Source organism: Artibeus jamaicensis, unplaced genomic scaffold (assembly GCF_021234435.1).
Source record: "Artibeus jamaicensis isolate MK-2021 breed Jamaican fruit bat unplaced genomic scaffold, CSHL_Jam_final contig_391, whole genome shotgun sequence".
Lineage (NCBI taxonomy): Eukaryota > Metazoa > Chordata > Mammalia > Chiroptera > Phyllostomidae > Artibeus > Artibeus jamaicensis.
The window spans coordinates 12,015,653-12,036,846 of NW_026521814.1; the positions used below are offsets into that span (position 1 = coordinate 12,015,653).

At 36.9% G+C, this 21,194-nt stretch overlaps 1 protein-coding gene and 1 long non-coding RNA gene across 6 annotated transcripts in view; one reads left to right on the forward strand and one right to left on the reverse strand.

Annotated features, from left to right (window-relative positions):
• The window catches only part of GPR155 (G protein-coupled receptor 155), a 45,581-nt gene that overhangs the window by 23,875 nt on the left and 512 nt on the right, over positions 1 to 21,194 (reverse strand). The window contains exons 2-8 of one of the 2 annotated variants that reach the window (XM_037155861.2): positions 19,458 to 19,537; positions 17,105 to 17,601; positions 9,264 to 9,663; positions 6,804 to 6,969; positions 5,738 to 5,893; positions 4,100 to 4,183; positions 3,432 to 3,549 (exon numbers count right to left, since the gene is read on the reverse strand). In XM_037155861.2, coding sequence (XP_037011756.2) covers positions 3,432 to 3,549; positions 4,100 to 4,183; positions 5,738 to 5,893; positions 6,804 to 6,969; positions 9,264 to 9,663; positions 17,105 to 17,570 — 1,390 coding nt within the window. In that variant the 5' untranslated portion in view covers positions 17,571 to 17,601; positions 19,458 to 19,537. The remainder of the gene's footprint in view (positions 1 to 3,431; positions 3,550 to 4,099; positions 4,184 to 5,737; positions 5,894 to 6,803; positions 6,970 to 9,263; positions 9,664 to 17,104; positions 17,602 to 19,457; positions 19,538 to 21,194) is intronic. The other variant, XM_037155859.2, reaches the window with a different exon arrangement.
• The window catches only part of LOC119057206 (uncharacterized), a 75,844-nt gene that overhangs the window by 19,343 nt on the left and 35,307 nt on the right, over positions 1 to 21,194 (forward strand). For 3 of the 4 annotated variants that reach the window (XR_008391606.1, XR_008391608.1, XR_008391607.1), the window contains exon 2: positions 12,894 to 13,004. The exons of the other annotated variant lie outside the window; for it this stretch is intronic. This is a non-coding gene — a long non-coding RNA (uncharacterized LOC119057206). The remainder of the gene's footprint in view (positions 1 to 12,893; positions 13,005 to 21,194) is intronic. 4 annotated transcript variants of the gene reach the window in all.

A 21,194-nucleotide genomic window follows, 5' to 3' on the forward strand; every position in this document is an offset into this window, starting at 1 on the left:
AAATGCCTTTGATTTCCGGATATTGACTTTGTAACCTACTGTTCTGCCAAATTCATTTATTAGGTTGGACAGTTTTTTGGGTAGAGTCTATAGGATCTTCCATGTACACTATCATGTCATCTGCAAACAGTGACAGTTTTGTTTCTAATGTTCATTATTTCTTTCTTGTGAAAAGACTGACATAGGAACAGGTCCAATCTAGCCCTGCATCTCTCACTGACAAAGTTGTGAGAGCTTCTGCCTGAAGCAGTTAAACTCTCTGGGCCTTATTTCCCTCATTTGCAAAATGATAGATTTAAACCAGACCGGTGTTTCCAAAGTATAGAGATAAAACGTGGCAGAAGGGTGAAAATTTTTTGACTAGTTATGTGTTTAACATGTGTTTCAAAAGTTTTTAACTAGAACATGAAACGTGGGATTTTACTAGCACATGAAACCTGGGATACAAGCAAAAAAAAAAGTGAGTCAATTTTCAGGAAAAAACAAGAATGCAGCTGTGCAGATATGGCAAAAATCATGAGGATGGTATGCAAATAGTGAAATTAAAAATGGCTGAATGGGATGATTTAAAATGACACCATCTACTTTCTACCTACTGTCTATGCTTATTTTCTGTACCTTCTCCCCCCTTCTCCTCCTCCCCCCACTCCCCTGTTGCTAACCCTCCATGTGATCTTCATTTCTATGGTTCTGCTCCTGATCTAGATGTCCTCTTAGTTTGCTTTTGTTTTAGGTGTGGTTCTTAATAACTGTGAGTTTGCTGTCCTTTCACTGTTCACATTTTTTAATCTTCTTTTTCTTAGATAAGTCCTTTAACATTTCATATAAGGGCTTGGTGATGATGAACTCCTTGAATTTGATCTTATCTGAGAAGCACTTTATCTGTCCTTCCATTCTAAATGAGAGCTTTGCTTAATAGAGCAATCTTGGATTTAGGTCTTTGGATTTCATGACTTGGAATACTTCTTTCCAGTCCCTTCTTGCCTGTAAGGTGTCTTTTGAGAAATCAGCTGACAGTCTGATGGGAACTCCTTTGTAGGTGACTGTCCCCTTATCTCTTGCTGCTTCTAGGATTCTCTCCTTTATTTTAATCTTGGCTAATGCAATGATGATGTGCCTTGGTGTGTTCCTTCTTGGGTCCACCTTCTTTGGGACTCTCTGAGCTTCTTGGATTTCCTGGAAGTCTATTTATTGCCTTTGCCAGATTGGGGAAGTTCTCCTTTATTATTTGTTCAAATAAGGTTTCCACTCATGGCTGTTCCTCTTCCCCTTCTGGTATCCCTATAATTCTGATGTTGGAATGTTTAAAGATGTCCTGGAGGTTCCTAAGCCTCTCCTCATTTTTTTGAATTCTTGTTTCTTCATATTTTTGTTTGGTCATTTTTTTCTTCCTTCTGGTCCACTCCCTTGATCTGAGTCCCAGTTTCCTTTCCATTACTATTGGCTTCCTGTGCATTTCCCTTCATTTCAATTAGTTTAGCCTTCATTTGTTCCTCTAATTTGTGACTAAAATCAACCAGTTCTGTGAGCATCCTGATCAGCAGTGTTTTGAACTGTGCATCTGAAAGTTTGGCTATTTCTTGGCCACTTAGAGTTATTGGCTCTGGGGCTTTAAGTTCTTCTTGAGCCATGTTTTGGTCTATTCGTACCTGTTACATATGAGGAGCAGAGCCTTAAGTGTTCACCAGGGTGGGGCCACCCAGGTCACTGGGTTGTGATGCTGTATGTGGGGGCAGGGTCAAAGAGGGGCAATGGCGGTCCCCTCCACTGCTTCCTGCCGCTGGGGCCTGTGTGGTCCATCTCACTGCTCGCTCCTTCGCTGCTCCAACTGCGCGCGAATGTGTGACCGCAGTCAGCCTGCCACCTTGTGCCCTCACTGAGTCCACCCACTGCTACCCCACACCTGGGATCCACCCATGGCTGCCTGCGCACCTGGGTCAGGGGGTCTTTCCTGCCCGACCCCACTCTGCTGCTAGCTCTGCCCCTCTTACCAGTCTGGCTGAATGGTTCATTGTTGTTGGACTTCTGTATAGTTCAATTTTCTGTGTTTGAGCTGCATTTTTTGTTACTAAAACTTTGTTGTCTTTAAACTTGGTTGTGCGAGAAGGCACAGTATTTCCACCTACATCTCCATCTTGACAGAAGTCTGACTTGGGGCTTTTGGATACATTAGTCAATTTGCTGCTTTCTTATTCTTATTATAAATTTAGCCTTAGTAAATCCACGTGTTAGAGAAATTACTTGGAAATAAAGGCTTTAAGCTGTTTTGATATCTCATGAAATCTTTCATGCTATCCAAGGTGTTAGAGTAATATTTATGTATTTTGTGGTGTTTGTTTTCTCTGTGAGATGGCCTGCCTGTACCCACACAAAATCTCAAGCATTTATATATTAATTGCATTTTATAAGAGTTTTTATAAAAAAACAAACAAAGCTCAAAACTTCTCCTCTTTGTACTGACTTTTTCATTGTGTAATTCCTCACTACATTGTTGCTTCATTTCAAAAGGCAATTGACTTAGTTTGGGCACTGCTTTTGACAGTGAAGGCAGGAAATCAAAGGTCTGTGCCTCACAGCCACAACCAGACACCTGCCTCCTGACAGTGGCTATCACCAGCCCTACTATTCTACAATTTCCTCTTACATGCCATTTTTTAGGTTCATATTTGTGGTATGAATACAAAATAGCCAGACAGAATGTTTCAAAAACATACCAGAATGCATTCAAATAAATATTACGCTTCAAAATAGCAATGTGCTAAGTCGCTTTGAATATCCTTCCTGGAGCCAGTTGAAATGCGAAATAGTTTTTCTTACTGGGTACTCTTCTATTTCCATACCTTCTTATTCCTTACTTTAGTTGTTCTCATATTACCTTTTTCCCTCTATGTAATGCTATAGTTCTATTTGTTGAGAGCCTACCACATACCAGGTATAAATACCCATATTGATTTAATTCTCAAAATAACTCTGTAAGGTACAATGACCCAGATACAGATGAGGAAACAGACTGCAAAAATTAAGTCATTTGCTTAAGGCAGAGCCACAATTTTTTTATTCATTCAGCTGGACTCTGATAGTGAGCTCTGGGACATACCTTACACACCTCATACTTCTCTGTCTATTCCCTACACTCTCTACCTGCCTCCAGTGCCTGCCCTCTTGGGGTCTCCAAAGGAGAGCTGTGCTGGCTGTGGCCTAAAGCCAAAGAGGAAAAGGGCCGCATGAGGAGAAACTGCCCAGATCCTGGCGGAAATAGAGCACATCAGCAAACAGAACTCAGCTTTGCGGACTGCCTACGTTAGCAGGTGTACATGCCGAGAGAATACCTTACTCCTGTACTAGGAGACTTCAAAAAGATCACTAGAAGCTGAGGGCTTATAGTGATGGAGAGAAGACAGACCTCAATTTCCACTCATGATCCAACTTACCTGCCCATAGGTAGGTGCTATAGAGGGAGCTGTACAATAGAACAAACACCAGAATTTGTCCAATAATATTTTTTTCTTTAACAAAATTCCATATTATCATTCCAGCACAGACAGCAGACTGAAGAAAAAAGGAGAAAAATACAAAGTCACACTAGTGTTTTATTCACAGTAAATGTAATTATTCGGTTTAAATTATTTCTGACTAATCATCAACTATAGCATCCTAGTTACACTAAAACTTCAAGTTTTATGGTAAAAAACCTTTCTTATACAGATTCTTTAACAAGGTACATATTCAATTAAAACGGATAAGAACATTCTAAATATTAACTTTATATTTAATAATGGTTTACAAAATGTGAACCTTTCCATTATAATTTGAGACATACAAAGACTTAACTAGAAAAACGAGACTGGGAGGGTTCAATTTTTAATGCCACAATTATTTCTATTAAAAATGCAAAATTATCATCAAATGCATTATGAACCTCAACTTTATACAGTTTAAGACCCATTACAATATTTAATAAATTAGGCATAAATTCATTGTAATCAAATTATAATTGATTGCATTTGGTAAAAATATATTTTTGACTGTAAATAATTTTCTTCTCTGTAGCAGCACAGACGAGAAAGCCATAGTTCTAAATACCTGAACATTTACTAACCTGAGCGATGAGTAAATTAGTTGTAAGCATATGAGGAAGCTGTTTATATTTTTTACTCAGAAGAAGAATAGCCAGAGACCAGATCTTAAAGACAAAAGGTTCAAAAGTTATTCAAGTTTCTTAATCTTTATAATCTTTATAATTTAATTACTTATTGAATTCATTGATTAGCCTCTTTAAAAAATCCACTCTACCCTGGTTCAGAAAAAAAATTCCAACATTGTATTTACTTTAATCTGTCTAGTTCCCTAAATGGTATCAAGGTAAATTACTGTATCCATGGTAAAATAAAAAGCATGGGGAGGTCCTATCATAAATCAACTGCCCCAAAATGACAGGGTCTTTGAGAATCTTGACCAGGGCCGTGTTCTGACTTCCCCTACCTTTGGTGGCTGGGATGGGACGCAGGTTCATAGTCAACTATTCAGGGAGAGAGCTTTAGTGGGAGATGCAGCTACAATGCACCAAGTTCTCCCATGTTTTTTTAAAAGAGTTTATTTATTTTTAGAGTGAGGGGAAGGGAGGGAGAAGGAGAGGGAGAGAAATATTAATGTGAGAGAGAAACATTGATCAGTTGCCTCTTGTACACACCCCAACCAGGGACAACCCGCAACCCAAGCATGTGCTCTGACCAGGAACTGAACCAGTGACCTTTTGCTTTGCATGATGATGCCCAATCAACTTAGCTACATCGGTCAGGGCTACATTCTCCCTTTTTGATTCCATTGCCTCATGTGGTATCTAAATTCCAGGCTATTTTACTTCAAACAATACACATTGTCTACCTTAAGATTTTCTTGCATTCCTTATAGTGAAAAGGATTGGGTTTCTATTCTACCTATACAGTGGCCAGCCAAGTATGCTGGTTAATTTCCTTCTTTCTGCTCCCCTCATTGCCCATCAAAACTTACATTGTCTCTCTCCCCAAAGTGCCCTCCTAATAATGGGCATAGATTGTTAAGAATATGTAACGGAAGTGAAATTTCCTAAAAATTACATTTATTACATATGTGTTATCAATATACCTATTCAACCCCACGTCCTTTCCTTTAACAGTAAAAGTTGTCTTTTTCCAACCAAAATACTGCTTGAATTCAACAGACAACTTATAAAATACTCTAGTTGTCAAATGGGTAAGTATTTAACTTAAGCAAAAAATTTTCATTAACATTAAATGGGTGAATGGATGTGACCCTGAAGATTCCTCAACTCCACGATGCTGCGACAGCCAGTATCTGTATAGTGATTCACCATGTACAGAATGCTTTCCACACATACTGTCTCATGTGATCCTTAAAGCAACCACAGGAAATAGGTAAAATCATTATCTCTACTTTGTAGCTGAGAAAAATGAAGCTTAGAGAAGTCAAGGTAACTCCACAGAGACACACAGTTAGTTTGTGATAAAGCCAAAGTCAAGTTTGGGTCTGACTAAATTTCATGCCTTGTCTGCTATACAATTCTAACTCCCAGTTTGAAAGACAAATCTCTTAAGACTGATATTATGTTTTACAGGTAGGCTTTAGTGTTCTCTACTGCCTACAAAATTAGATATTTTAATTCCTAAATTTCTGTTACCAAGCTATCTGCAAACTCATTCTGTGGTTCTCATTCGTTTTTACACTGAAAAATACTTACCAAGGAGACCAGGCTGATAATACTTATATCAAAACTAACAGTCTGGATGGCATAAGCCAAAGGCTTAGGGTCCATTGAGGGAAAGGTCAGTAACCAGGCAGAAACATACATGATTGGTGCAGACACAAATGTGCTTATTACCATCCCTGAGGTTATCTGCAAAAATAAAACCAAATTGAGGAAAGGGTCAAGTCACACTTGAACAATTACCTTAAACTTTAAATGGCCACAGCACACTAAGGCATTCTCAAATAAAAGCAAGAGCCAGTAAAAAGACATCACAGAATCCAGCATGTCATCTGATACCATAATCCCCCTTTCTGAGCGCTCTTTTTAAAAGAAAACATCATTAGGTCCCCTTGGCTCCTTTTCCAATCTATGGTCAGTTTATACTTTCACATAATTAATAGTAGACATCCCATGGCTGGTGGTTATCTTCTAGGTTCTAAGAAGTAAACCATATTAGTGATCTAATTAAACTGATGACCAGTTTCCTTTCACTATTTCATAAAATATAGGGCAATAAAAGCAAGTTAAAAAACTATAAAATTACTATGTAAACATTTTACAGACTAAAAATGGAAGTGACTTTGTTAAACAATTTAGTACCTTCATGTTATACTTCAAAAACATTTATTCTACTAATGTAGAGAACATGTACAATATGCTTAGACACTGGTAACAACTTGGTTTTAATTGATTTTAGCTATTTGCTGCAGTTGATTATGTGGTGTTTTTCATTTGGAGGCTGAATTATCAATGAGTGAAGTAGAATCTTTTTCCCTCAAAATTTCAAAAGTTACCCTTCTACAAATAACCTTTAGGCTTAAGTGTAAGTACAGAAATAAGATACTTGAAACTAAAAAAGACCAATGAAAAATGTACTGCCTGAATGAAGACCTCAGGTTAAAAACTTGTTACATGATGTCACAGGATGCCTCCTTATATACCATGAAGTAACTTATAGATATCAAGTTCTCATAAAAAAATGCTGACTCCATCTTTTGAAAATTCACTCTCTACTAACCACACAAGCAATCAAACTTAGAACATGGCATATACGTACAATCTCTACTTCCATGTTGAACTGCGTTGAAAAGATGGCCACTCCCGGTGCGACAGGAAAGACACCGTACAAAAATGCGTAATTTGATAAACTTGTATGGTTCACTACACTGTCACCCTTGTCCAAGACCTCCACCATTTCTCTGCACAGCAATGGCAACACCAGGCTGAAGAAACAAAAAATATATCATAACTTGATATCCAAGCATGCTGGTCCCCAAGTGGTACATGGCTCTCATGAACTTGCATTAGGTTAGTGTTCTTCTTCCTAGAAGGTGTATCTATTTGCATGCACACATTCTCTGTATGCCTACTTGTGGACATTTCATTGAAAGACTCAAGAATTCAACTCAGAGCCCTTTAAAGTGTAACAGTATTCTAAAAATACCTCAAATGTTAGTAATTAGGAAGAAGAAAATCAGACTTTTGTTCTACAAATAATTTTCTCCCAAAAAGCTTGTAAAAGTGGTAATAATAGCTGCTGTTTCTTGTTTCCTATATTAGTTCATTGAAATATTAAAAGAAAAAAGATTGCCAATCTGAGTAAACTTTTAAAAAGAAAATTACTGAACTCCTTTTTGAAAAACAAGTTTTTTTTTTAAAAAAAATCATGATTAGGGGTGTAAACGGTTCAGGTAATGATAATGCTGCTCAATTAGGTTTCCAAAAACAGTAGAAAATGGGTATCTTACAATTAGCTCTTCATCTTCGGAAAGACAAAAGTTTAGCAAAGAAGCGAAAACAACTGAAATAGAGCAGAAAATTGGTGAAATCTGGACATGGTGAAGAGTCAATTATTAAATCCTTCAGGATTCCACTGAAAGAGCATTATCAGTAGTAGCTGAGCTAACAGAGATTCCCCCTAAAAACAAGACCAAGGCTGATGATATTTTTACAGCCGTGCTTAGAGAGATGCTCTAGGATCAACATCTCTTCTGTGCACTTTTTAAATTAAAAAAGTAGATAAGTCCTGACTGGTGTGGCTCAGCGGGTTGGGCATTCTTCCATCAATGGAAAGGTTGTCGGTTCAATTCCTGGCCAGGGCACACGCCTGGGTTGTAGGCCAGGTCCCCGCCATGAGGGGCATGCAACAGGCAACCAATCAGTGTTTTGCTTGCACATCAATGTTTCTCTCCCTTGCTTTCTCCCTCCTTTCCCCTCTTTCTAAAATTAAATAAAATTTAAAAAATAGATGAAAATATTAAATAGGGATCAAAGACCCAGAAAAAAAGGTGCTAAAAGATGAGAATATTAAGCCCTGACCAGGTGGCTCAGTTGGCTGGAGCGTCATCCCATACACCAAAAGGTTGCGGGTTTGGTCTCCGGACAGGGCACATACCTAGGCTGCAGGTTCAATCCCCAATTGGGGTGCATCCTGGAGGCAACCAACTGATGCTTCTCTCTCACATCGATGTTTCTTTCTCTCTCTCTCCCTTCCTTTCTCTCTAAAATTAATAAATATGTCCTCAGGTGAGGATTTAAACCATTTTTTAAAATGAGAATATTTAAATTCTACTTATAAACTGATAATACTATTACTGTTAGAACCATATCTATTACTGTGACAATACTAATTAATATCTTATTTCTAAGGAGCATTATACCATCATAGATAATATTCTTATTATTATTGATAGAATATTACATTAGAATATTACAGATAGAATTTGTATTCATTTGTATTATTTTGAAAATAGAGATACTATTTTATACTGCACTGGTCTCATAAATTTAACCGTCAGTACAAGAGCTGAACTCAATAGTTAAGAATGCCCCACATACCCTGGGGTAATCTGGCAGTAAAACTGACGTCACTTGCACCATGAAGTATAACTCCATGGCTAAGGAGCTAAGTAAGCTGAAGAACTATTAACTGAGGGGCTGATACTCTTTCACAGGCTAGGATCAGAAGGTTGATCATAATCATTCATATTAACTTACTTCTATTTAGAAATTTCAACCGCCCTCAGTATTATAGAAGATTTTCCCCAAATTCATGATTATATGCATTTGAAAAACAGTTTGTATTAAAAATTATTGTTCTTTTCATGACTAAGATGCTTTGAGCTTGAGGATTTTAACAGATTAAGAAAACTCAGAAATCCTGCAAAAATCCTGCAAAACTCAAAAATCCTGCAAAAATATTATTACACTTGGACATTAGGAGATATTAAGTAAAGTTATATAAAAGCTGAAGGAAAACAATAGTCTTTATCCTGTAACAGTAAAACAGAATGGATAACCTACATGAAATAAGAAAATTATTTTCCACAATACACCACCATTACATTTTCCTTTCAATCATGGATTTAAATCACAGATTTTCCTTTAAATCATGTACTCAGTTAGGAGGAATTATCATCAAATTATTTAAAGAGAAAATACTTACAGACATTCCCATGAGCTGGCTAAATAAGACTTTCATAAAATATAATCCCCAAGTTAAATAAGTGAAACTTACAGTTTAGCTGTGATGAGAAGAATTAGAATAACAAATGCTGACTTCTTCAGTTTCTTTATTTTTCCTACCATTGTAAGACCAAGGTAAAATAGAGCTGCTCCGGAAAAAGAATCTCCAAGTCCATCAAGAAAGTTTTCCATATAGTCGGGCACCTTTCGGTCAAGAATAAAATTGAAGGCAATGCCAACGAAGACCATAAATACTATTGGGTTCTGTAATACTCGCAGAAGTCCAAGTCCCACAATTTTTACTTTGTTTTGAGAAGCATTTTGACTGTCTTTCCACTTCTGGATTTCACAGAAAATGAACCCTATAGGGTTTAACATCATAAGAGATATTGGTGCCACCAGATAAATGTACTGGAGATATTCTGGGTATGTAGTTTGATATAAAGCTTCAACTGGAAAACAAGAATTAAAATTTATTTTTAAATGATTACTATAGAAACTCATTAGTAAATTCTGTGTATAACATTTTCTGTGCACAATTATACCATGTTGTAAATTAAACCTAAATAGTGCAGAATGATCTCATTAGCCTTATTTTGTAAATAGAACTTACTAGGAAAGTTGAAAAAAATAACATGTTAAATAATAATTAGCTCATAATAATAAACTTTTACAAATTTTTAATAATACCACCTAAATTTTACTTAGTAGAGGCTTAGCTTAGTCACAATAAAATGGAAGAATTACAGAGTTCTTTTTAAAAAGTGTTTATTGATTTTGGAGAGAGAGGAAGGGAGAGAGAGAAAATCAATGCAAGAAACACTGATAGTTCTTTTTCCTCATATGTGCCCCAACCTGGGATCAAACCCATAACTTAGGTATATGCCCTGATCAGGAATTGAACCCACAACCTTTTGGTGTACAGGATGATGCTCCAACTGAGTCACACCAGCCAGGGTGACTTGTAGAATTCTTAAAAGAAACAATTCAAAGTAAAATTCTTGTAACAAAACATTTAAGCAGTAATAGGAACAGGTAGCTGGCTGCTGGTTCCCATTAGAGAGGGGTCTCACTGGAGCGGTGAGGCAGAAGCCTAGGTACAGAGGACAGATGAGCAAGCAGCAGACGACAAACTCAAAAATGAACACTGAAGTGATAAGTCCAATCTATGCAGGAGAAGCGGAGATGGGTGAGGGTTGACAGACTTCAGAGTAGTCAGATAGTAAGCTGTTGAATTTAATATTGCAGTTGAGTAGGTCCAGGATAACCTACGATGGCCATGCTAGTTGTTGGCTGAAATGTAATAGAGAAAAACATCACTGGCAATGAGGAGGTCAAGGAACTAAGAGGGCAGAGAATTTAATGGGCAATTTACATGGATGCTAAAGTCAAGCAAGATAATGGCAAAACTTGGCAGCAGAGAAGATAACAGTGAGCCAGATATTCAAGTCTTCAGTGAATGAGGAATGACTAGAATGAGGTCGGTAGACGTGAGCAGTGAGGCTGCACTTGAACCTCAAAGAGGCAATTTTTACAAAGAGCAAATAGTAATGGCCTAGCAGTGGTACAAGGTGGCCATGAGGAAGTCAATCCTGTCTACCATTGCTCACACAGTATGCAGGCGATGAGAAAAAGGGCAGCCTCCATCTAAGGGGAATGAAAGGGAATGCAGGGCTTCAAGGAAGAGCAGCGAACACGCTGAAGAATTAGGGATGGAAAGATGGATAAGAAATGTTTGGAAGGGTGGAGTCATGGAATGCATACTTAACTAACACAAATTCAACTACTCTCTCAAGGAAAACAAAAGCTTTTTTTTTCCTTTTCCATAAAGCAAGTTTCCATACTCGAATTACTTAACTTGCTGTTCTCTGAAGAACAATGCTAACAAAAAAAAAAAAAAATCGGGGTTGGTTTAGACTTAGGAGTATACACAGAGTCCGTGTGCTGTATTCTATACAGGTGACTTAAGGGATTTTTCAAGGGTTGACTGTACATGATGACTTTAGAACTTAACTGCTGTATAAGTTGTCTCCTTAGAAAGGGGTATGGTATGTTGGACCAGACTTATGGCAGTTTCTTGGTGAAAATGAGGGTTGGTGACCTGGTTGTAGACTGATCAGGGTGATTTGGAGCCTTGAAGTAAGCAACCTTGGTCTCTAGGCACATTTTTGGCAATGAGTTATGAAATTATTCAACCTAATATTTAAACGCTGATTCATAAGTGATTTGAGGTTAAGAAAGAAAAAAGAACAACTGCAGTCACTCACAAGGAGAGAGGCAATCATGTGAAAAAATGTAAAAGACTAGCTTTCTCAGTTTACATTGAGATAATGTGACACGGGTGGGAAAATATATTTGTTTACTTACTCAGGGTATGTAAGCTTCATTTAATGGCATACAAGTATCCTATTAAAGTTATGTAACTAGATTATATAACCTGTAGATGTTCACCTTGTTCTCATTAGCTGAAAACTACTTTTTATAAGAATCAATTTCCTTCTTTTTAGTTAAGCACATGCAGAGGTCTATAGCCCTGAAATGAAGCAGTGGTTAAACAAAACACACTTGATCACATAAAATTTCACAAATTCTTTCTGATTGCCACACTAGATACACTAGCTCTGTAACTCTCAGCAATTTTCTTTCATGTTTCATAAGGTTTTATCTTTTAAGTTAAAAAAAGCATTACTTTTCATAACTATTTCAAGGTAGTGAGTGACACCTTTCCTGATCAGATATTCTATGTCTAAGACATCTATATCTGCCCACCACTCAATTTTAAAAATAGAGATTGTATTTTGGAAAAGCCTTGTGTTTTCAATCTGAGCACAAGAATTTTCCCATGTGGCCCAGATAAAACACATAAAGTTTGATAAAATGCATAAACTTACAGCCCACAGAGTACCTTAATTAATGCCTTTTCTGGAATTTATGTTTTTTGCCATGTATAATGTGCAGTTTTTTGCCAAAATTTTTGAGGGAAAAGTAAGGATGCACATTACACATTGGTATAATAATTATATGTCATGGGTATAATGGGTTTAATAATCCCTTGTATAATGTGCACAAAACATGGGTGTGCATTATACACAGGAGTGCATCATACATGGCAAAACACAATACCTTCCTGGCACACTAGCATTTAATACACTTTAGATTGTTTTAAAGCTCAACACAAATTTGAGCAACAGTCTTTATTATCTATGGCTAGCCAATCACCAAGTACTTTCTCTGTTTTCAGGATCTTTTGTATTTTCTCCTCTTGATTCCTACTACTACCACTGGTCAAAAATTTCAAAACTGGGTTACTTAATGTGTTTCCAACCAATATCCTTTTGGTTTTTCTTGGCCACCTCCTTTGTCCATTTTATTCACTGCTGACAATATCTTCTAAATCTTAACTTTCAAAAAATAAGACTTCCAAAGTTCTCACTGCCCACAAGAACAGCTATAAAACCTTTCTTTTGCCATTCACAGTGCAGTCCCCACAACTGAGCCCTCACCTCCCCAGTTCATCTCTCTGGAAATATGCGTTCCTCAGTGCAAAGCCTCCGTCAGCCAGTTTAATGTAATAGTTAGACCAGACAAACACCAGGTTCATAACTAGTTCTGCACACTGATCATTATCACCCAACTTCTTGAAGTCTCTCCTCTCTTATCTAAACCTTGTCTACTGTTTAAGGCTGGTCACGGGTACTACTGCTTCCACCAAGTCTTCAATCGATATCATGGACATCCTCTTCTCCGGATGGCGCTGGGAACTTGTTTCGTACTAGTGCCATCTCAACTAATTGTAAGTTCTTTGAAGGCATCATATTATAACGGTCAAGCCCCAGCACAGCACTGAGACAATCTGAAAATAGTTGCTGAATGGGATTAACATATCATTGAGGGTTAAAGGTTTCAGACAGAATAAAAGTGTATTTTGTAACACACAGTAATTTATACCTAATTGTTGTTTGTTAACCTGTTTTCTTTTTTATCCAAATTTTCTTCTTTTTTCATATTCTGAATATTTACAAAGTAGGTTACTATTGGGGTATTTCTAAGTCAGTTGAACAGGTGTTTGAAGGCAAAAGTAGTCTAGTGGGACAGCAAACATTGGGGATAAGTAAATACTTGTAAATTACTATAAGAATATGGTTAAACATAGAAATTCCAATCCCTTTCTGCCATTCATTTACATAATTACTTAACATTGTCTTAAAAAGATTTTATTTATTTTTCGAGGGAGGGGAAGGGAGAAAGAAAGGAAGGGAGAGAAACATCAATCAGTTGCCTTTTACACATGCCCCTCCCAGAGACCTAGCCTGCAACCTAGGCATGCACCCTGACGGGGAATTGAGCCAGTGACCTTTCACACTGTGGGACAACCTTCAACTGAGCCACATAGGTCAGTCTCTATAAATGTCTTTATAAATTGGTAGTGCTATTCTCTTGTTACCAATCTGAAGATGGTTTTTCAAATCTGAAAATATATATATATGATATATGAAAGCAGTGACTCCTACTAACAAATTAGATTTATAGTCATTATAGAAACTATTAAGTTCTAATTAATTAATACTTAGAAATATGGCTCTTGAGGAGGAGGAGAGAATTCCACTTTGAGGAATTACTATATAGCTTTGAAAACTAAGACAAAATTAGCCACCCATTGTGGCTCCTATTTTGATTCTGGCAGGTTTTCAATCCCTAGCAAATAACACAGAGACCCAGACAAGATCATTCTATTACTTAATGGCATATAGTTAAATGCTTCATTTCCTTTTTGTTTACAGCTCAAGCACTACAGCATAATTATGATTAGTCAGGGTACTTATGTTATCAGCATCATTTGAGGAATAAATTATAGGATTTAACTGTGTGCTATTAGTATCTTTTAATGACCAAGGCAGGGAACCATTCTGGTTTGCTGAAATCAACATTTCACCTTGGTTTCTTCCCACACTCAAGTTTTTATAAGTACCTTTGAAAAGAATTGTTCTAAAATCAAAAACAAACAAACAAACAAAACACAAAGAGTTTCTTTTACAATCTGTAATAAGGCACTACAGTTTTCTGTCACTTCAGAGTAAATAAATGATTTTAACATAGTCTCATAACTGTTATAATTGTCATAGGACAGAGAAAAGGAACCATGACTGTTCTTTTTCTTTATTCACGATCTGCCTTTGCCTGAGTCACCTGTAAAATGGACTGATGTTGAAAAACAAATACAGTCTTAAAAAGATCAGTACTTATAAGCTATGATGTTTATCTGTGACCAAGAGAGTGGGAAGTCCTGGGAGAGGCCGTGTAACAAACTGAAAGGGTCTTCTCTCCAGAGACAAAGTCTCCTCTGTTCACACTGAACGAGGCCAGCAGGCAGATGGGCATGGACAGCAACAATAAATCACCTCACTGCAGCAGATACATGGCCCTGCAGTTCTGTATCACACCTTCCAACCCGCAGGGAAGTGGAAAAGCACTTCAGTCTGTTCTACTGGATTGTGGTAAAGGTATTTTCTATAGTCTAATGTTACAATAGCTCATATTATTTTTTATTTAAAAATTAAATATATATATTACAGCTCAAAATTTATGAGCATTGCCCCGGCCAGGAGGCTCAGTTGGTTGGAGCGCCATCCTGTGCACCAAGGATCATGGGTTTAATTCTAGGTCATGGCACATGCCTAGGTTTCAAGTTCAACCCCCACTTGGGGCACATAGGAGAAGGAATCAATTGGTATTTCTCTCTCACCCTTCCTCTCTCTCCAAAATCAATAAGCATATCCTCGTGTGAGGACTTACACTATGAGCATAATCATCAGGAAAATTGGGCTGGAACACTGCTGGAAACACAATTATTAACAGATTCACTGATTTAATGTGGGACATAAGAAAAGCAATGATGAATATGGCTGACTACCTTTCTTAGTTGGAGATTCTGCCTTGATACGAAAATTGATAAACTCATTTAATAGGTCTGTTTTCACTACTACTCATTTCATAAAATATTTTAGATTAATGTAAAGATAACAAAATGTTGATTATCTGTGAAAGTAATATATTACAAGGGCTACTTGGTCTTCTGAAGATTAAATGGGCATGTTATGTAACTGTGTAGCATAAGCAAATGCCCAGGATTTAGAACCAGAAGACCTATGGTTGGATCTCAGACACCTGTAAGCTTTGTGACCTGGGGTAAGGTCACAGTTAAACCTCTATAAGCCTGTCTCCTTATTTAAAAATGAGGATAATATTTGCCCTACCTCAAATGAGACGTAAATGAAAAAAAAACTCTAAAATGTTTAAAATGTTAGTTCTATTTAGTTATGGGCTTATTAATCTATGAGAGCATGAAACTATATATTTATAGTTGTCTAAATTAAAATACGGCAATATTCATTAAATATTTAATACTATGATGCTGAACCACTGCTTAGGTCCTTATATCATAAATACCTTGATAAATTTACATTATTAATATCTCTGAAGAGATGGATAAGTCTTTATTTGAAATGCTTGGTTCATTCTTAATTTTAAAATTCACTAACCTTAAAGAAACACCTATCTAGTTTCTGACTATTTGCAGCTTAGTTATCTAATAGCCTGGTTTCTCCTCTCTCATAAACCTCCTGCTTTACTCATGGTTACTTAAAATTTCAGGCATATCTCTGTTTCTGGTAAAAGAGACAGAGAAGGGTCAAAGGAGGAGAGAGATGGAAAAGGGTGGCCCACCAGGATCCTTTTGGTGCCAGTGGGGAAATAATCGGTTGGAGGAAAATTTGAAAGTTAATGGTAGATTTCAATAGTCATTTTATTATGTTTTTTTGGTCTCTGCTCAGGAGCTGTATCATCAGAAAGGCCTTTACTGACTCCTTACCCTAAGTTGTACCTCCTCATTCCTATCCCTCTATACTACTTTACTTATTTTTATGGCCCTTGTCATTACTTGGCATTCTTTATTTTCCCATTAAAATGTAAATTCAATAGGTACAAGAATGTTGTTCACAGGTGCATTCCCACAGCTAACACAGTCACTGGTATACAAGGGGTCCCTATGAATGAGTGAGTGAGTGAATGAATGAATGACTATATTCATAATATTCAGGTCCTCACATTATGAGACATGATCAAAGCACAATATAAACATTAACCTAAAAATAAAAATATAAAAAAGTAGTTACTAAATATATACTTTCTAAGTGGCAGAGTATCTGGAAAAAAAAAGATGTTTCAAGATCTCTCAACATCCCAAACTGGCATTTTTATTGTTTCATCAGAAACATATACACTTAGAAACATAAAATTTAGCTGCTTAAAAAATTGGAAAAGTGAAGAAGAAAAAGTTGGAAAGGTGAAAAAACCCTCCCTGTTTTTGTTTTTAAACAACAAATTAACTTCAACAAAAGTACACTGACAGTTTTAAAGAACAAGCTCAAAAGTAAGTATTAATATAAAATAATATATATTCCAGATGGCAAGAAATATAAGGCAGGAAAAAAGTCACTCATAAAATTCCACTGCTAACATTTAATAATGACAGTTTTTATAATATGCCTGTTTTTTATATATTGTAAATCAGAATGTGATCTCTTCTGGAAATTAAAGTTCTTTCATATGTGATTATTGAGAAGAAAAATATTATTAGAAAGAAAATTCACAAAGTTTATTTGGATATGACCATTTGTTTTAGGCAGAACTTTCAAGGAGCCTCAAATTCTGATATTAAGGAAAAATATAATTCATCCTAGTTTAAGACATATTTAAGAAAAAACATGAAAGAGCTCTTAGATATAAAAGTATCAATCATTAACAAATGCTTAGATAAATAAAAAGGCTTAAATTTTGGTACTTCTAAAACCCTTGAATTTTTTAAAAAACTTGAAAAATAAAAAAGTAACTTACCTATAGGATATCCCAATGCAAAGTCATTACTTTGTGTAGCAAAAATAGGGAATAGTCCAGCTTTACTAAATCGACTATCAGGGCTGGCAACTAATAAGGTTAGTATACATACAACAAAAAATACAGAGGCTTTGGCAATTAAGATGCTATACAAGAAAGACCAGTCCACATTGGAAAAATTAAGCACAACCATGTTTTTGAATAACAAAGCTGGAAGTGCAAATCTGGAGACAAAATTTCCCAGTCCTTTGGCCTGTGTTGATGTTATGACATTGGCCCTTCCTGCTACGTAGCCACAAAAGACTATGCCAAAGCATTCTAGTAAGGCTGGAAAGAGCCTTGTTACTGACATTGAAGGTGAGTCACTGGTAGAATTAAATCCAGGCATTATTGTTGAGGGTAAAGTGCTGGTCACATTGACTGCTACAGTTAAGTTCTCGGTAGGTAAATCAGAAAAAGAATTCATTTTCTTTCACTCTCCAACTCCAATCAGATCTCTGCAAAGAAAGAAGATGCAGTGTAACAATCAGTAGGGAGAATTCTAGTTGAAAGAATACACTGGTAAACCTAGACTTATTAAATGGCTAAATACACATACTTTTCTTCAACTACCATCAGACAAAAAATACAAGTTAAAAAAAAAGGTGGGAGTGTTTCCTTGCTAACAATAACCTCTTTACTCTCAAAGGTGGGTCAGTACAAAATATTTGTGCTGCTGTCCTATAATCAGTATCAGACCCGAGTAATCCAGCTGCAGTGATGCACTGGGGTCCTCTCCAGTGACCCACCCTCAAGCCCCATCTAATGATTAAGAGCCTGGAGCTCAGAGTCTCTGCCGAATGTTCATCTGATCCAGATTCCTCCGAAATCTCAGAAGTTCTCAAGGTTATGTCAAGGAGACACACTAGAGAGAAGGGGCCTTTCCAGCCTGTGGTCACACTTGACTGAAGGATCGGAAGAAGAGTATACTAGAGAATCACTTGTCAACTTTGAACCAATAACTTTTATTTTCTGTGTCTCACTTTCTTCATCTGTGTAATGGTAATAAACAGTACCCGCCTCATAGGAACTTGAGATTTTTCAAGTAGATTCCATATAATCACATCCAGCACAAAGTAATCATTTAACAAAAGTTAAATATAATTTTAGTAGTATATTGAGAGGGAATGAAACAAAAAAATGATGGCATCATTTTTCTGTCCCACCAACCTACTCTTAGTTCCTTTTACACCAGCCTCACATATTGATCTTTTTGAATGTCCCACAGTCCCTTTGCGCTACATGGAGTTTGCATATGCAGTGAACTCTAAAAATGTTGTCTTCTCTACTCACCCACCACTCCCTACTTATCCTCCAAATCATAAAGTTCAGGAGTCACGTTTATCAGGTAAGGGCATCTCTGACCCCACAGCCAGGCCAAGAGTCTTTCTCTATGTTCCTTACCTTTAGGCTACTTTTCTCATTTTATAATTACACTGTGCATCACATTGAGTATTTGTTTTATGTCTATATTCTATGCTAGACTTTAAGTGCTACACAAACTGGGTCTGTGCATGTTTCTACTTATTGTTATGTCCCTAACACCTAGCACAGTACATGGCACATAGGAGACTCCATATGTGTATATTTATTTCACCTTTTAGTGAATCAATGTTGTCTTTTAGGAACTAGTTCATGGACAGAAATCTCTCTCTCTCTCTCTCTCTCTCTCTCTCTGGCTCTCTTTGGCTCTCTCCCTCTCTTTTCAATGATAAAGTATTCTAAGTTTTTCACTATAGCAACAGGCCCAAGACCACACAATGTGTTCTAAAATGTTCTAAAGCTGTTCATAAAATGTTAAGGAACACAAAATGTGTTGTAAACTGTTCTAAAGCTGTTCAGAAAAATGCTAAAGCAAGAAAAAGTTCTTAATGCTGTTATTATAATACTTATCAGGCTCCCCTCTTGCTGCCACAGATACATGAACATGAGGTTTAGACAACTACAAGTAACTAGCACTTGCTAGTAATTTGAAATTAACATGGCAACAACTGCCAAGTTATAATTACTCTGGGTTAATTGTCTAAAGTGACTTTATATAAGGCAGAAAGTAAAAAAAACTCATTTCTGAAATGTACAATGCCCAGGTTGAGTTCTCAAACACGCACATCACATCAACAAGACTCAGATCACAGGCCAAAGCCCAGCAACAACTGATACTTAGAGGTGTGAACAAGATAATTTTCTATGTACTACCCTGGTATTAACTGAGCCATTTAAAAACTTACATTTAATCTGGAATCAGGATGAGTATTTTTCTAGTAGGATTAGATAGGAGTGGTCAGTATACACAAAACCTACAATATTCACATACCTGAAATTTAGCAAGCAAGCATCAAATTATATCCTGGGAAAGCTACCTGCTGGTATAGGTACCCATAGTTGAAGTAGAAGCTGTTAAATAATTAAACAAAAGTGTCAAACATTTGGAGCCCTTAAAGATGTGGACTTGAAAAGTCAGCACCAAAGAATAAGGTGATAAATTAGCCCAGTCTTGGTATTTTTTCAACGTTCCCTATATTTCTTTGCCGGGAGATTTAATAACTAATACTGCTCAGTACCCCTTATTTGCACCACATTTGCATTACCAGTGAATTCCAATGCTTTTAAAGCAACAGTTTAACTAAACTAGCAGTTTTTCAGTAAAGAAAGTCAAAAAGCACTGAACCCAATTTGGGCCTTATCCCTTATCAACTCTCTTTGGGCAAGTTACCTAGCCTCTCGGGACCTTAGCTTCCTCACCTATAAAACTAGAGAAAAACCTCTTTAGAGGGATATTGTGAGGACTGGAGATTTTATACTAAGCTTATCTCAGTAGTTTATCACAAAGTAGGCTCTCAAGAAATAGTAGCAACTGCTGTTAGGAATTGTAGTCCTCATAATAGTAAGAATGGTAACAAATTCAATAAAATTCATTGTTCTATGCCAGTTCTTCAAACAATACTTGGTAGTAAAGATCCACCAACTAAAATAGAGGAACGGGATGGGCCACAAAGGTTATTATTTTTCTTCTATAACAAACAATTAAGAGGAGTTCAATTTAATTTAGTTTGATCTTAAACAGTTTTAGCAGGGAAGAGAGAGCTCTTCATTTTTCTCAAAGTGATGGTCAAATAGTTGTCATGATGCCCAGGTTTAACTTTTAGTTACTTGAAAATTAAGAGAAAAATTGAAAAGTAATGTGCCCCTTTCCATGAGATTTCTTTTAATGTTCCTCAACATCATAAAAGTAATGCCTGCTAATTGAGAGAAAGTCAAAATAACCAGAAAGGACTTGTCTCATCTTAATTCCTCCCACCCCCCATGGGAGGAAAAGATGTTTTCTAAAGCATTCTTTTAAAATGAACAAAAGCCACAGCAACAGGAAGTTTTGGTGTTTTGTTTTGTTTTTTTAAGTTACATCCAGTCTTTTCATCTCATTAAAACGAAGCTTGTTATGGAGCAAACAAGCTGATCTCTGAGTCAAAAAACACTCACTGACCACTCAATGGGGCAGGGAATGGAGATATACAAACCACTTCAGGCTACTTCATTTTTGGCTTAAATAACATAGAACAACTGAAATTGTAAACAACTGATGTTATTAAGTAAAAATGGGGAAGAGGGCTGTGATTATCTTCCAAGAAAAAGCTTTAAACTCTTAGGCTGTCTATTTCTCAAACACCCAATATCCTTTATGCTGTGGGAAAAGCACAGTGTGCTATCATTCAGTGCACCCTTCAACATCAACAGTCACACCATCCACCCACTCCCACCTACTTGAAGGGGACCAAATGTCCTGCCTGGAGACCTACGGCGGGGAGCCCTGAGCTCGGCTCTTCCCTTGTCGTCAGGAATAGACTTTAGCCCTCCAAAATAAGGGTGTGGAAAGCCGCCAAACACAGAGGCCCCCCAGATAACAGTTACCACCCAGTGCCTGGAAAGGCAGCAGTGAAGTGGAAAGGCAGTTTGGGGTCTGTGGCTGGGATAAAAAGTTGGTCCTTCAGCTTCCCCAGGGCAGGAGAGTCACAAAGTCAGAGTAACTGACATGCTCTAAAAGGGGGTAAGGAAG